The sequence below is a fragment of the Melanerpes formicivorus genome, unplaced genomic scaffold (genome assembly GCF_026170545.1).
Source record: "Melanerpes formicivorus ecotype bairdi unplaced genomic scaffold, bMelFor1.0.p_v2 SCAF_45, whole genome shotgun sequence".
In the NCBI taxonomy this organism is placed as follows: domain Eukaryota; kingdom Metazoa; phylum Chordata; class Aves; order Piciformes; family Picidae; genus Melanerpes; species Melanerpes formicivorus.
The window spans coordinates 1,644,943-1,660,436 of NW_027142397.1; the positions used below are offsets into that span (position 1 = coordinate 1,644,943).

At 62.6% G+C, this 15,494-nt stretch overlaps 1 protein-coding gene across 1 annotated transcript in view; it reads right to left on the reverse strand.

The window, feature by feature from the left end:
- Positions 1-1,679: 1,679 nt before the first annotated feature.
- GRHL3 (grainyhead like transcription factor 3) overlaps positions 1,680-15,494 on the reverse strand; it is a 37,321-nt gene continuing 23,506 nt past the window's right edge. The window contains exons 9-16 of the mRNA XM_068159146.1: positions 14,359-14,517; positions 13,173-13,251; positions 11,649-11,785; positions 10,739-10,773; positions 9,874-9,962; positions 9,371-9,456; positions 6,575-6,639; positions 1,680-2,620 (exon numbers count right to left, since the gene is read on the reverse strand). Coding sequence (XP_068015247.1) covers positions 2,506-2,620; positions 6,575-6,639; positions 9,371-9,456; positions 9,874-9,962; positions 10,739-10,773; positions 11,649-11,785; positions 13,173-13,251; positions 14,359-14,517 — 765 coding nt within the window. The 3' untranslated portion in view covers positions 1,680-2,505. The remainder of the gene's footprint in view (positions 2,621-6,574; positions 6,640-9,370; positions 9,457-9,873; positions 9,963-10,738; positions 10,774-11,648; positions 11,786-13,172; positions 13,252-14,358; positions 14,518-15,494) is intronic.

Consider the following 15,494-nt stretch of genomic DNA (forward strand, 5'->3'; position numbering starts at 1 on the left):
GCTGCTTTTGCTCTGTTTGGGACTGAGGACACAGCACCCTTGGCCCCATCCAGAAGGCATGCACCAAGCCTGCCTGCAGCACCCCCTCCTCTCCCCAGCAGTGCTGCCAAGCTGCCTTGGCATCTCCTCTTGCAGGAATTGTTCCTCATGTCCAACCTAAAGCTGCTCTGGTGCAGCTTCAGGCCATTTCCTCTCCTTCTATCACCTGAGACTAGAGGGAAGAGACCGTTCCCCACCTGGCTCCTGGGAGCTGTAGAGAGCAATGAGGTCTGCCCTCAGCCTCCTTTCCTCCAGGCTGAACACCCCCAGCTGCCTCAGCTGCTCCTCCCCAGCCCTGCTCAACTCTTCCCCAGCTTCCTTGCCCTTCCCTAAGCCCTCTCCCAAACCCTCTCCCTTCCCCATGCCTTGGGTGCCTCTCTGATGGGCAGGAGCAGCAGAGGATGGAGATGAGGGGGAGCGGGGGAAGTCCTCACTCTTGCCTGGTCAGAGGATTAATCAGAGAGCAGAGGGCTGCCCTCGGTGCTGCTCTGCCTGCCTGGGAAGCAGCTGCAGGGAGTTTCGGCACGGGGCTGCAGGATCGCAGGTGTGAGGAGCTGGAGCAGGCAGTGCAGCAGGGGGAGGCAGAGGCACGGCTGAGCCCCAGCACCTCCCAGCGCAGAGGGAGGCTGAGCTGCTTCCCCTGTCAGCAGAGCTGAAACTGGCACCGGCTGCCTGAGCCTTTCCCCAGCTCCATGTGACATCAGCCCCCAGCCCTGGGATGTGCCTGGAGCTGCTCAGCAGCCTCCCCCTGCCCACAGCCCCTCGGCAACACCTCCGCAGCAGCCAGCACCGCACCGGCAGGCAGAGCCCAGCGCTGGGGCTGCACAAACCTCTGCACCAGAAGGGGTCCCAAAGGCTGGGGCAGGCTGCCCCGGGCAGGGGCTGAATTCCCATCCCTGGGGGGCGTTTAAAAGCCACCAAGACATGGTGCTGAAGGGCCTGGTGTAGGAGTGGCCCTGGCAGAGTTAGAGTTGGGCCTGATGGTGATGAAGGTCTTTGTCCAACCACAGTGGTGCTGTGGGATCACCTCCTGAGGTCCCTTCCAGGCCCTGTCGTCCTGGGGGAGGCAGAGCCCAGCCCAGCGGCTGCAGGGAGGGCCGAGGAGGAGTCCAGGAGCTGGAATGCAGCTGCAGGGGGAAGCAGGGGCTGCAGGGGGAAGCAGGGGCTGCAGGGGGAAGCAGGGGCTGCAGGGGAGCAGGTGGGCAGCAGTGCTGGCTCTGGGGGGGCACAGGGGCAGTGCTGGCTTTGAGGGGGGCACAGGGGCAGTGCTGGCTTTGGGGGGGCCACAGGGGCAGTGCTGGCTTTGAGGGGGGCACAGGGGCAGTGCTGGCTCTGGGTGGGCACAGGGGCAGTGCTGGCTTTGAGGGGGGCACAGGGGCAGTGCTGGCTTTGGGGGGAGCACAGGGGCAGTGCTGGCTCTGGGGGGGCACAGGGGCAGTGCTGGCTCTGGGGGGAGCACAGGGGCAGTGCTGGCTCACCCCTTCCTGGGGAGGCAAACAGAGTGTGGTGCAGAACCAGCCTGGAGTCCCTTCTGTGCCTTCATTGTCACCTCCCTGCCCTGGCTCCTACCTGGCTGTGCCCAGCTCCAAGCTCCAGAGCTGGGGGGCTGGGGAGGGGGGCAGACAGTTGACTTTCCATCTTTGAGCCTTTATTACTATGGGATATCCACACCAACAAGACCAACAAGACCGTTACAAAAGGAGTCCACAGGGAGAGGTGAGGCAGCCTGTGTCTGAAATGCTCTGTGTCACCAAACTGAGGCAGGTAGAAAACAATGCAAACCGTTTATCCAGGTGTATCAAATACAAAAGGGACATCAGAAATGTATCAACAGGGGCTGGGGGGGAGGCCTGGGTGGTATTTACACTCGGGGGGGGGGGGTGGGCAGGAGCGGGGGGCACGGGCAGCGTCCGGCCGGCAGCGAGCGGCGAAGTCCTCTCTGGGCAGAGAGAGAGAAGCTCAGGGCTGGGCTCAGCCCTGCTGGAAATGGTTTGAAGGTTCTGCATGACTGAGGGCTTGGGAGAGAGCCAGAGCCTGAGCCTGAGGCTGGATCAGGCAAAGAGCCAAGCCAGGAGGTGCCCTGCCCCTGCCGGGGCTCTGCCGGCGCTCTGCCCCTGCCGGGGCTCTGCCAGCCGCGCTGCCCCTGGCCGGGGTCAGGACCAGGGCCAGAGCCGGGGTCAGGACCAGGACCAGGACCAGGGCCAGGGCCGGGGCAGACTCAAATAAAATAACATACAAAATAACAATAACAATAAACTCAGCAGAGGGAAGGTCCATGCTCCATGTTCACATCACTGACAGATCTTCCAAGCAGTCTCTGGCCTGGCTCCGTGTGGCCAGGGGGGGCCCTGCCCAGGGCAGTGGATTCAAGTAAAGGCAACAAGTTGAGGCTCCAGGCTGAGTCCTGGGGGGGGTCAAACTTGATGGCTTTGAGACAAGTCCTGCTAAGTGCTGCCTGTGGCTCCTTTATAGCTCCTTGAGGATGATCTGGAACTTGTCCTCTGCTTCCACCATGTCCAGGAGAAAGGCCATGTGGTTGCTGTAGTGCTGGATGATGTTGTTGTCCATGTTCACCAGGATCCTGCAGCAGGGGGAGAGTGGCTTGGGTCAGGTTCAGCACATCCCAAGGCTTTGCAGAGCTCAGCCTGGTCAGCAGAGCTCAGCACTCACAGAGTCACTGCCTGCTGGGGGTCAGGAGGGACCTCTGGAGCTCACCCACTCCAACCCCCTGCTCCAGCAGGGCACCCACAGCAGCTTGCCCAGGGGCACAGGGGCCAGGGGGGGTTGGGAGCTCTCCAGAGAAGGAGAAGACTCCACAGCCTCTCTGGGCAGCCTGCTCCAGGCCTCCAGCAGCCTCACACCAAAGGTTTTCCTCACCCAGCTGGAGAGGCTCAGCCAGGGTGAAGGAGTTCCAGCCACAAAACCACACAGGGCTCTCCTGCAGAGCTTTGGCAATCCCACCCTGCATGTGCCTGGGCCCAGAGTCTGCTCTGCAGGCTAAATGAAGCAGGATCCTGTGGGATGTGAATCCAGAGCAGAGCTCCCTCCCTGCTCCCTGCCTGGGTGCTTGCAGGGCTGCACTGCTCTGAACAAGCTGAGACTGCTTTGGGAGTGGGGCCACAGTGGTTTGGAGCAGGCTGTCTGCCTCCTCTCCAGATGTGCTACCTGGGAGCCCTTTCTGGGAGGAACCCCCAGGCAGAGGCTGGGTGAATGCTGCCAGCTGTGCCAGCTGTGCCAGCTGGTGGCAGGATCCCACCTGTGCTCAGGGGCACATCCCCACAGCCCTGCTGCAAACCTAAACAGGAGGAGAAACTCCTTTGGTGTGAGGCTGCTGGAGGCCTGGAGCAGGCTGCCCAGAGAGGCTGTGGAGTCTTCTCCTTCTCTGGAGAGCTCCCAACCCCCCCTGGCCCCTGTGCCCCTGGGCAAGCTGCTGTGGGTGCCCTGCAGGAGCAGGGGGGTGGACTGGGTGCGCTCCAGAGGTCCCTTCCAGCCCCTCCATGCTGTGATTCTAAATCACACAGCATCCTGACCTGGGATCGACTCCATGGAGACATGGGAGAGCAGGAAACATCCCAAGAGCTGATTTGAACCCGAGGCTGCGGTGCTGACCCCGACCAGAGCGTGTCCCCCACCCCCATCCCCCCCAGTGTCTGTGCTGGGGGTCCCTGGGCAGCTCTGCACCCTGCCCCTGCAGCTCCCATCAATCAAGGAGGGAAATTTGTAACCGTTCAGAGGAAACAAAGAGAACAAATTACGCCTGGGAGCAGGGAGCGCATCCCCTCCCGCCGCCCGCCGGGGTCATTAACGGGGCAGGAGCATTAACTGAGCAACGCTGCACCAGCCGAGATGGCAAAGGGGAAAACCACCCCAGACCCCACACACAGCGAAACAAGGAAGAGAAAAGGGCTGAGAGCATCAAACACATCCAGCAGCTCGGCAAGACCTGACTCGGGGTCCCCCCGGGGGATGCCTCGCAGGGCACTGCTGGCTCCTGCCCGCAGCAGCTGCAGGCAGGCTTGGCACAGCCCTGGCACAGCCCTGGCACAGCCCTGGCACAGCCTGCCCCAGCTTCAGAGAGGAAGGAGGGAGCTCTGCCCCCGTGCCCACCCTGCTCTGCTGGCAGCTCCGTGCCAGGGCCTGGCACTGTGCTGCCCTTTGGCAGAGCACAGAGCGCTCCAGCAGGCACAGTTCACAGAACCACCGAATCCCAGCAGGGTGGAGGTGGGAAGGGACCTCTGGAGATCATCCATTCCAACCCCCCCTGCTCCAGCAGGGCACCCACAGCAGCTTGCCCAGGGGCACAACAGCCAGGGGAGGTTGGAAGCTCTCCAGAGGAGAAGACTCCACAACCTCTCTGGGCAGCCTGCTCCAGGGCTCTGCACCCTCACACCAAGAAGTTTCTCCTCCTGTTCAGATGCAGCCTCCTGGGCTCCAGTTTGTGCCCATTGCCCCTTGGCCTGTCCCTGGGCACCACCAGGAAGAGCCCAGCCCCAGCCTCTTGCCCCCCCCAGCCTTTAGCTCTTGCTGAGCATTGCTCAGATCCCCTCTGGGGCTGCTCCTCTCCAGGCTCCCACCCCAGGGCTCTCAGCCTTTGCTGCTCAGAGATGATCCAGGCCCCTCAGCACACTCATGGCCTCTTGGACTCTGTCCCTGGCTCTCCTGGGGGATGAGCTTCCCCCTGAGTGCAGAGAGAGGCTGAGACACAGAGCCTGGCACTGCCCAGGGGTTCACTTCCCAGTGAATCAGAACCATCCCAGCAGCCTCTCACCCCCCAGCACTGGACAGGAGCAGCACTGGGGCTACCTGGGGCATGTCCCCCAGCCCTGCATCCCAGAGGGTCTGGCCCCTGACAGCTGTCCCCAGAGAATACCCAAGGGTGGGTGGTGAGCAGAGCTGCTCTGATTGCCCCTGGCTGGCTGAGTGCAGGAAGGCAGAGCAGCACAGAGCAGCCCAGAGCAGCCCAGAGCAGCCACCTGTGCCTCTTGCTTCCAGCTGACTTCTCAACCACAAAAGATTGAAGGCAGCATTGCTGAAGGGCCCTGAGCCCTCCCTTGTTTGTCCAGGCCAAACCTCACTGACTTTGTTATTGCCCTGGAGTCACCCTGAGGCTCATCTGAATGTCCTGCTAGGGAAGGTCCTCACCTGCTCCCCACCACTGAGCTTCAGCTCTTTGCACCAGCTGAAGAGCTGCAGCTGGGCAGAGAGGATGGCTCAGGGTGGAGCAGTGGGAGAGAATCATTCCAAGGGAAAGTGAATCTGGGGGAGCAGGACCCAGAGCCTGAGCCTGGTGTCTGGCAGGCTGGGGAAGATCTTCTGTGCCCCCTCCCTGCTTCAGCAGGGGCTGAGGGCTGCAGGCTCTCACTCAGGTCCAGCTGGGGCTGAGGGCTTCAGGCCCTCACTCAGGTCCAGCAGGGGCTGAGGGCTGCAGGCTCTCACTCAGGTCCAGCAGGGGCTGAGGGCTGCAGGCTCTCACTCAGGTCCAGCAGGGGCTGAGGGCTGCAGGCTCTCACTCAGGTCCAGCAGGGGCTGAGGGCTGCAGGCCCTCACTCAGGTCCAGCTGGGGGGCAGCTGGTTGCTTTTCCAATGTAATTCCCAGCCGTGGCCTTTTCTCCCCTTTGCTCCTCCTGTTGTGGGGAAGAGCTGCCAAGGGCAGCTGCCTGCTTGCCCTCCCAGTCAGCATTAAACAACCTTCACAACTTATCAGATCAAGCCATGACCAAAGCCCAAAGCAAAACAAAGCCTGAGTGGCCTCTCCCCTGCAGCTCTGCCATTTCCTGGTCCACCTTGCAGACTCATCAGCGCTTGGCTCCCTCCTGCCAGGCAGATGCTCCCAGTCAGCTGGCCCAGGAACCCAAGCTGGCCTGGCCTGAGCTGTCTGATGACAGCCTGAGGACCTGGGATGGCCACATCAGAAGCCAGCACCACAGCTGACACACCTCAGCCTTGCTTCCCTGAAGCTGCGGTGATAAACTGCCCTCCCCTGTCCTCCACAGCTGCTCTGCTTCCAGAGCAGACTCCAGGCACTCTGAAAAACCTTCTCCCGAGGCCACCACTGCTGCTGGCTCCCCTTGAGGAGAACAGCTCCGTTTCTGGGGCTGTGCATGAGCAGCCCTGCGCTCGGGGGCAGGAGGAAGAGCCTGCTGGCAATCTCCAGCTGGGCTGCCCCATGCCCTCCTTCAGCCACTGCAGCTCTTTGTGAGCCGTTTAGGCGCTGGCTCTGGAGCAGCAAACATCTCTCCCTCCTCCCCGATGCCAGGGAGATAAGTTCTCCATCACACAAGGCAGCAGCCATTAAGCTTCCCCAAACAATTCCCCAATTCATCCAACTTCCTCTCCTGGGGACACTTTACACTCCAAACAACTCTGATACAAGGGAGCATTATCCATCCCCAAACCTTTAACCCCCGCCCAGAGAGGGCTGAGGTTTATGTGCTGCAAACAGCTTTTTATTGCCTCGTTAAGAGAGACCCAGCCCAAAGCAGCGCCCGGGCTGCAGCCGCGGGGAAGGGGCTGGGGGCGGCAGAGATCACCTTACCCTCGTTTGCACTTCTTGTACACCTTGTAAATGCTCTCCTCGGGGAGCCCGTACTTCTCCGAGATCTGCGGGAGGAAAGCAGAGCAGATGGAGCGGCCGCGAAGGGAGCCGGGGGGAGCCCTGAGCCGAGGGGAGCCCTGAGCCGGGGGGGAGCCCTGAGCCGGGGGGGAGCCCTGAGCCGGGGGGGAGCCCTGAGCCGGGGCAGCCCTGAGCCGGGGGCAGCCCTGAGCCGGGGGGAGCCCTGAGCCGGGGGGGAGCCCTGAGCCGGGGGGGAGCCCTGAGCCGGGGGCAGCCCTGAGCCGGGGGGGAGCCCTGAGCCGGGGGGAGCCCTGAGCCGGGGGGGAGCCCTGAGCCGGGGCAGCCCTGAGCCGGGGGCAGCCCTGAGCCGGGGGGAGCCCTGAGCCGGGGGGGAGCCCTGAGCCGGGGGGGAGCCCTGAGCCGGGGCAGCCCTGAGCCGGGGGCAACCCTGAGCCGGGGGGAGCCCTGAGCCGGGGGGGAGCCCTGAGCCGGGGGGGAGCCCTGAGCCGGGGGCAGCCCTGAGCCGGGGGGGAGCCCTGAGCCGGGGCAGCCCTGAGCCGGGGGGAGCCCTGAGCCGGGGGGGAGCCCTGAGCCGGGGGGGAGCCCTGAGCCGGGGGCAGCCCTGAGCCGGGGGGGAGCCCTGAGCCGGGGGGGAGCCCTGAGCCGGGGGCAGCCCTGAGCCGGGGGGGAGCCCTGAGCCGGGGCAGCCCTGAGCCGGGGGGAGCCCTGAGCCGGGGGGGAGCCCTGAGCCGGGGGGGAGCCCTGAGCCGGGGGCAGCCCTGAGCCGGGGGGGAGCCCTGAGCCGGGGGGAGCCCTGAGCCGGGGGGGAGCCCTGAGCCGGGGCAGCCCTGAGCCGGGGGCAGCCCTGAGCCGGGGGGCAGCCCTGAGCCGGGGGCAGCCCTGAGCCGGGGGCAGCCCTGAGCCGGGGGGGAGCCCTGAGCCGGGGGGGAGCCCTGAGCCGGGGGGCAGCCAGCAGCACAGACTCCCTCCCCACCACCTCCCTCCCCTTGGCTCCATCAGAGGGCCAAAGCCACGGCGTGAAAAGGACAGCCTGGGCACGTCCGTGGCTGGCAGGGGGCTGCAGGTTGGCTCTGGGTCTCTTGCCAGGACATTAAGCCTAAGGAAGAGGATTCCTTCCCTTCCCCTCGCCCCCCCAGGGCTTGGCCTGTGCTTGGTGCTGGAGGCAGCTGGGCACAAGCTGTGCTGAGCTCTCCCTTTGCTGGAGAGGAGCTGCAGAAAGGGAGGAGAGCTCCTGGCTGGCTGCAGCTCCCTGAGGGGAGCCAGGTGGGGTTGGGCTCTTGTCCCAAGGGACAGGAGGAGAGGAAATGGCCTCAGGCTGCACCAGGGCAGGGTTAGGTTGGAGAGGAGAAGAAACTTCTTGACTGAAAGGCTCCTGAGGGCCTGGCCCAGGCTGCCCAGGGGGGTGGCTGAGCGCCCTTCCCTGGGGGGCTAAAAGCTGCAGAGCTGTGGTGCTGAGGGCCATGGCTCAGCACCAGGCTTGGCAGGCAGAGGATGGTTGGGCTGGGAGAGCTTTAGAGACCCTTCCCAACCAGGATGGTTCTCTGGTCCTGGTCTGTGACTCCATGGCTGTGTGATTGATTGGTTGACTCCATGGCTGTGTGATTGATTGATTCCATGGTAGTGTGATTGACTGAATCCATGGCTGTGTGATTGATTGATTGACTCCATGGCTGTGTGATTGATTGATTCCATGGCTGTGTGATTGATTGATTCCATGGCTGTGTGATTGATTGATTGATTCCATGGCTGTGTGATTGATTGATTCCATGGTTGTGTGACTGTGTGATTGATTGATTGATTCCATGGCAGTGTGACTGACTGAATCCATGGCAGTGTGATTGATTGATTGACTCCATGGTTGTGTGGTTGACTGAATCCATGACTGTGTGATTGATTGATTCCATGGCTGTGTGATTGACTGATTCCATGGCTGTGTGATTGATTGATTCCATGGCTGTGTGATTGATTGATTCCATGGCTGTGTGATTGATTGATTGGCTGTGTCTCTGGGGGTGCATCTGGCAGCAGCAGCTTTTGCTGACCTGCAGAGCATCCCAGCAGTCCTCTCCTCGGCAAGCTCAGGAGCAGCCTGAGGAGGACTGCAGCCCTGCAGCTCCCTCACAAGCCTTTTCTGCAGAGGTTTTGTGCTCTGTGTGAGGCAGGGATGGGGCAGGGAGGAGATGGCAACGAATCCTCTGCTCTGGCATTTCCCAAACTCCCTGGGTTTAAAAGTTTGTAAAACCAACAGAGCTCGAAAGTGCAGCCACAAAGGCAGCCCAGAGCTGGGAGGTTCATTGTTTGCTCCCTTCCCAGCAGCCTGCAGAGAGAGGGGAGGTTATCAGAGCTGCTGCTGATAATCATCACAGAAATATGTCTGGGTGCTCCTCAAACACAGCTCAGGGGATTCCAGCACCAGCCCAGGACAGGCTTCAGGTTGCACAGCTGCAGCCTTGGGAAGGGAAAGGCTGGCTCAGAGGGGCAGCCACGAAGCTGCTGCCACAAAGAGGAGTTTGGCTTGGTGCTCTGAGCCCTGAGGGGTGCTCTGAGCCCTGAGGGGTGCTCTGAGCCCTGAGGGGTGCTCTGCCCTGCTGCAGCACCTCCCGGCCCGGCCAGCGGCTGCGGGCTGCTGCTGCTGACAGTTTCCATTCCCCTTCTCAAGGGGACAGCAGGCAGCAGCCAGGAGCAGCCTCACCGCCAGCTCCCACCGCACAGCCGCCAGCGCCCTGCCGCCTGCAGGGGCTTCCTGCTGCCACTTACAGCTGTCCTGAGGCCCTGCAGGTCTGGGGTCTTCAGCATGAGGGCATCAAAGACTTCCTCCGACTCCCTCCGCACGTACAGCAGGACTGAAAGAGACAGAGCCCAGCCCTGAGCCCAGGCTGCTCGCAGCACGTCCCCGGCGTGCTGCCACCTCCTGTCCTCCACGGAACCCCTGAGGGCTCTGGCTTGGGAGGGACCTCTGAAGGTCATCCAGCCCAGGACATCCCCATCCAGCCTGCCCTTGAATACCTCCAGCACCTCCCTGGGCAACCTCTGCCAGTGTTCCACCACCCTCAGGGTAAAGAACTTCTTCCAAAAGCCCAACCTAAGTCTCCCCTGCTCTGCTTTCAGACCCTTGCCCCTTGTCCCTCACGCTGCAAGCCCTTGGGAGCAGTCCCTCCCCAGCTGCAGGTACTGGAAGGCTGCCCTAAGGTCTCCCTGGAGATCCAGGGGTCACTAAATGAGACTCCACACTCAAGGGGAGTTCCCATCCCAGGGCTCACCTCTCTGAGGGTCCTCTTCCTTGGCTTGCTTTGGAGGTATCTGGTCAAAGTCGTCTGTGAAGGAGGCACCGCTGCGCTTCAAGGGCAGCCTGCAGGAGGGAGCAACAGTCTCAAGGGGACAGAGCAGAACAGAGCAGCCAACCAAACAACCCCAGCAGCTGAACCTCTGGCTGAGCAGCCAACCCACAGCATGGCCTGGCTTGGAAGGGATCTGGAAACCATCTGGTGCCAGCCCCCAGCAGGCATCCAGCCACCAAACCTCAGCTTAGCAAGGCCAGCAGCAGAGTCTGCCAGAGCTGCAGCCTCCTGCCTAGGGCTTGGAAGGGACCTCTGGAGAGTAGAGCAGGGCACCAGGAGCACATCCTGGTGGGTCCTGAAAGTCTCCAGAGAAGGAGACTCCACCACCCCTCTGGGCAGCCTGCTCCAGAGCCCCTCAGTGAGTGCAGGCTGTGGCTCTGGCATCACCTCAGAAGCAAAACCCTTCTGCACCTCCCTGTCTGTCTCTCTGCCTTGGGTGCATCCTGGGTCTCCCCTCCCTGCACACATCACAGCTGGGGCTGCAGCTTCATGCCAGTTTATTTCCCAGCAGTGCCAGCCCCTCACTGAGAGCTCTGTGAGCTCTCTTTCAAACATTGTCTCAGGGCAGTCCTGGACCAGACCCAGGCTGCAGCAGCTCACAGAGAGGGAAAGGAAAGATCTCTGTGGCCACTCTAGGCCCAGGTCTAACCCTGTTTTGACAGTGAAGGGCAGCAGGGAGACTCTGTGCTGTGTTGGTTTGCTCCTGGGGATTCACTCTGCCTATGGATGCCACCCAGCCACGGTGTGCATGGAGAGAGAGGGCAGCTGGAGGCTGCTGCATCCTTACCTGTTTGCAGAGCTGGGGACAGCAGGAGGAAGCACCTTGGAAGGGAAAGGAAAGACCTTTCAGTGTGCAGAGCAGCAAAGCTGGGGCAGGAGGCAGTGTGGGCACCTTTGGAACGAGGTTTCCCCTCCTGCCAAGTCCTTCCCTACCCAATGAAACCCAAACTCCTGCCTGGGTCTTGCAGATGAAATGAACCTGACATAAAGCAGCTCTCCAACCCCTTCCAACCCCCAACATGCTGTGATCCAGCTTCTCCTCCTCTGCCCAGCAGAGAGCTGAGCACAGACCCAGCTAGACCCAAAAGCAGGGCAGGTCTCACAGGCTCCTTGGGATTGAGGTCCAGGTTTCCCAGGGAGCTCTTTGGCAGTGAACCAGGTTCCTCCAGCCCCTGGTTTGGGTGCTGAGGCATCAGGGCCAGCAGCCACTGCCAGAGGCTGCTGCAGGATTGGCACAAGTGGCTGTGCCCCCCTGGAGGAGCACTGCTGAGCTCTGAGGAGCACTGCCTCCAGCTTTCCCCAGGCTCAAGGGGAAAGAGAAGGGCAGAGGGCAAGTGAGAGAGGTCCCCACATGCAGGGAGTGCTGTGCTGACAGCTTCCTATGGCTTGCTTCCTGCTGACATCTTTTCTTGCTCTGGCCACCACTCCCCAGGTGTCTGTGGAGGCTTCAGGTGAGCCCCCAGGGGGATCTGGCTGGAAGGAGCCTGGGGAGGTTCCCTTGGCCAGCACTGCTGCAGCACTTCCTAGGCCACCCCTGGCAGCTGTGCCTGAAGGCTCAGCACAGTGCCTCAGAGCTGTGGCTTGGGGTTGGGTTTCTTTCCTCCCATGTCACAGGTCCCAGCTGGGGGCTGAGCAGCTTGGCCTTGTGCTGGGTGAGAGCTGGGGGCACCAGGGGGGTTGGGCTGGAGGGGACTCACCTGTGCAGGACACCTCTGCAGGCTGGAGAAATGGACATTGGGGATGAACAGGACTGGCTGGGTTTCCAGGTCAGTCTCTGGCCTCAGGAACGTGAGTTCATTCCCTCTGAAGCCAGAGAGCAAACAGCCCTTCAGACCTACAGATGGAGAGTGCAGGTCAGCTCAGCTCAGGAGGCACAGCAAGAGGCAGCTCAGGGGGAGAGCTCCTGCCCAGGGGCTGCTGCTCAGGGAGAGAGCTCCTGCCCAAGGGCTGCAGCTCAGGGGGAGAGCTCCTGCCCAAGGGCTGCAGCTCAGGGAGAGAGCTCCTGCCCAAGGGCTGCAGCTCAGGGGGAGAGCTCCTGCCCAAGGGCTGCAGCTCAGGGGGAGAGCTCCTGCCCAAGGGCTGCAGCTCAGGGGGAGAGCTCCTGCCCAAGGGCTGCAGCTCAGGGGGAGAGCTCCTGCCCAGGGGCTGCTGCTCAGGGGGAGAGCTCCTGCCCAGGGGCTGCTGCTCAGGGGGAGAGCTCCTGCCCAGGGGCTGCTGCTCAGGGGGAGAGCTCCTGCCCAGGGGCTGCTGCTCAGGGGGAGAGCTCCTGCCCAGGGGCTGCTGCTCAGGGGGAGAGCTCCTGCCCAGGGGCTGCTGCTCAGGGGGAGAGCTCCTGCCCAGGGGCTGCTGCTCAGGGGGAGAGCTCCTGCCCAGGGGCTGCTGCTCAGGGGGAGAGCTCCTGCCCAGGGGCTGCTGCTCAGGGGGAGAGCTCCTGCCCAGGGGCTGCAGCTCAGGGGGAGAGCTCCTGCCCAGGGGCTGCAGCTCAGGGGGAGAGCTCCTGCCCAGGGGCTGCAGCTCAGGGGGAGAGCTCCTGCCCAGGGGCTGCAGCTCAGGGAGAGAGCTCCTGCCCAAGGGCTGCAGCTCAGGGGGAGAGCTCCTGCCCAGGGGCTGCTGCTCAGGGGGAGAGCTCCTGCCCAGGGGCTGCAGCTCAGGGGGAGAGCTCCTGCCCAAGGGCTGCTGCTCAGGGGGAGAGCTCCTGCCCAGGGGCTGCTGCTCAGGGAGAGAGCTCCTGCCCAAGGTCTCCCAGCAGAAACACTAGAAAATAAACCAGACAGGACCCCCCCAGAAGGTCTTCAGGGCTTGCCCTCTGCTGCCTCCCTTTTAGGGAAGGCTTCCTACCAAGCCTCCAAGATCCCAGCAGGGCTCAGGCTGGAAGGGAGCTCAGAGCTGCTCTGCTCCAACCTCCCCTCAATGCCCAGGGACACCTCTCAGCCCTGGGCTCATCCTTGTGGCCTCCTCTGGGCTCTCTCCAGCAGCTCTGTGTCCTGCTGCTGGGCACAGCAGAGCTGGAGGCAGGGCTGGAGGAGAGGTCTCTCACAAGGTTGGTTAGAATTAATGAAGGGCTTTGGTGGGAGGTGAGGCAAGGACCTGGTGGACAACCTGCTTGTGAGCAGGGCTGGCTTCCTCAGGCTTGGGAATGGGCAGGGGCAGATCTCATGGAAGCTAACAGGCAAGGCTGCAGGGCCCCCAGCACAGGGGAGGGGAGGAGCAGCAGCACTGACCATTGTTGTTGGAGTCCAGGCACTTCCCTTTCCTTCTGAACTGTTTCCTTTCATCATCTCTCATCTTCCTCTCTGCTCCCTGCAGCAAGAGAAGGCAAAACTGAGGCCATTGGCAGGAGAGAGTTGGGTGGACATCTCTGAGGGGTGAACAGCTTAAGGCAGCCTTTACCCCACAGTGCTCAGAGACCTTCCAGAGGCCACCCAGAGTCCTCTGATACTTATAAATTAAATCCAAACCAACCCAAGCCCCCTGCCCCCCCAGTGTGCTTTCAAAAATGACCACTGCAGGCAGAAGCAGCTGTGAGAGCTTCTTACTATTGGGTTTTCCCCATGGGAGTATCTTTGAGGCTGGGGAAGGACCTCTAAGGAGATTCTCCTCTCTCCTGCTCTTGAAAAACTTGTCCCAACTAGAATTTGTGGTGAGGCACAACCCCATGGAGGCCTGAGCTGGGGAAAGCTCTCTAAGGGGTCAGCTCCTCAGAGGCTTCAGCCATGCAGGCACAGCCCTGGGGTCCTCTTTCATGCAGGGGCCCAACCCTCCCTGCTCCCCCAGGCTCTTCCAGACCCTCCCTGCTCCCCCAGGCTCCCCCAGACCCTCCCTGCTCCCCCAGGCTCTTCCAGACCCTCCCTGCTCCCCCAGGCTCCCCCAGACCCTCCCTGCTCCCCCAGGGCTCTTCCAGACCCTCCCTGCTCCCCATGGCTCTTCCAGACCCTCCCTGCTCCCCCAGGCTCCCCCAGACCCTCCCTGCTCCCCCAGGGCTCTTCCAGACCCTCCCTGCTCCCCATGGCTCCCCTAGACCCTCCCTGCTCCCCCAGGGCTCTTCCAGACCCTCCCTGCTCCCCCAGGCTCTTCCAGACCCTCCCTGCTCCCCCAGGCTCTTCCAGACCCTCCCTGCTCCCCATGGCTCTTCCAGACCCTCCCTGCTCCCCCAGGGCTCCCCCAGACCCTCCCTGCTCCCCCAGGCTCCCCCAGACCCTCCCTGCTCCCCCAGGCTCTTGCAGCCCCTCCCAGCCCTCCTGCTGTGGTTTTCTCTGGACCCCTGCCCCCTGGCACAGTGGCTGCTGGCGCCCCTGCCCCCTGGCACAGTGGCTGCTGGCAGCCCTGCCCCCTGGCACAGTGGCTGCTGGCACCCCTGCCCCCTGGCACAGTGGCTGCTGGCCAGGCTGCCGAGCAGCAGAGCTCTACCTTGTCACAGAATATCTTGATCTGGCAGACCGCTCTGTGCAGCAGCTGGCTGCTGCCGCTGCCGTAGTCGTAGGTGTCTATCTGCAGGTTGAGAGGGACTCCTTTCACCCCCTTCTGGGAGGAGAAGTCAGTGCTCAGGCAGTTCACCCCAATGAACACCTGCAAAGAGGAGGAGAGGCTGCCTCAGCCCCCTGCTGCTGAGTGCCTGGAGCCCAAGCAGCGCTGGGAGCAGCGAGGGAGCCACAAAAGCAGCTCCTGAGGCATCCTCCCAGCCTCAGCCCAGCAGGGGAGCTGCTGGCTCCCCCCCAGCCCTCCCCAGCCCCAGCCTCACACACCCCCCCCCACTTCTGCAGCTCTCCCTCTCTCCCCTAACAGAGCATCCACTGCCACCAGCTCAGAGGCCAAGGCTGCCTGGGGAGGTTCCTGCTGCTGTGTCTGGTCTCAGGTTTGAACAAGGGACCCCAGAGAGCAATGCCCTGGAGAGAGGCAGCTTCAGGCGCTGCAGGTGAGTGCTGCTGCTCCCATGAAGGGTCAGCATCACACCCTGGGCTCCTGCACCACCGGGGATGGAGTTTTCCCCAGTGGAAGCTTCTGGGTAAGAGCTGAGCACAGCTGTCAGCCACATCACACCCCCGAGGGACCAGCTCAGCTGTGTGACCTCGAAGCTTCCCCTGGGACTCTGGGCAGAGACTTGCAGCTGGAGAGAGCTCCCTCAGCAGGGCTCTCTGCCTGGGGAGCTCAGCCCTGGCGGTCAGCACCTCGCTGTAGGAAAGCAAAACCTCTCCCTGGGCTGTGAGGTTGAATTGCAAGCAGGGAACCAGCAGGTGCTGCAGGCACCCCAAAGCTCTGCCCCCTCCAGCCCGGCGTCCAGCTCCCTGCAGTCTCAGCTTTGCCTGCCCCAGGCCAGCAGCTCTGCAGGGTTTCTGCTGAGAGCTCAACTCGAGCTTTGCCCAGGTGCCCCCCGGGGGGGTCGCCACATTCCCGACATATTTCCCTCCCTGACAGCTTTGCCTTGGAGACTTTTGTTAACCTCTGGGGTTGTAAACGCCCAAGGCCTCCTCCGGGGCTAAAGGAAGGACTTCTGGAGATCCCAAAGCAGACCAGGAGCTGTGCCAAGCTGCCAGCTCCCGCGGGAT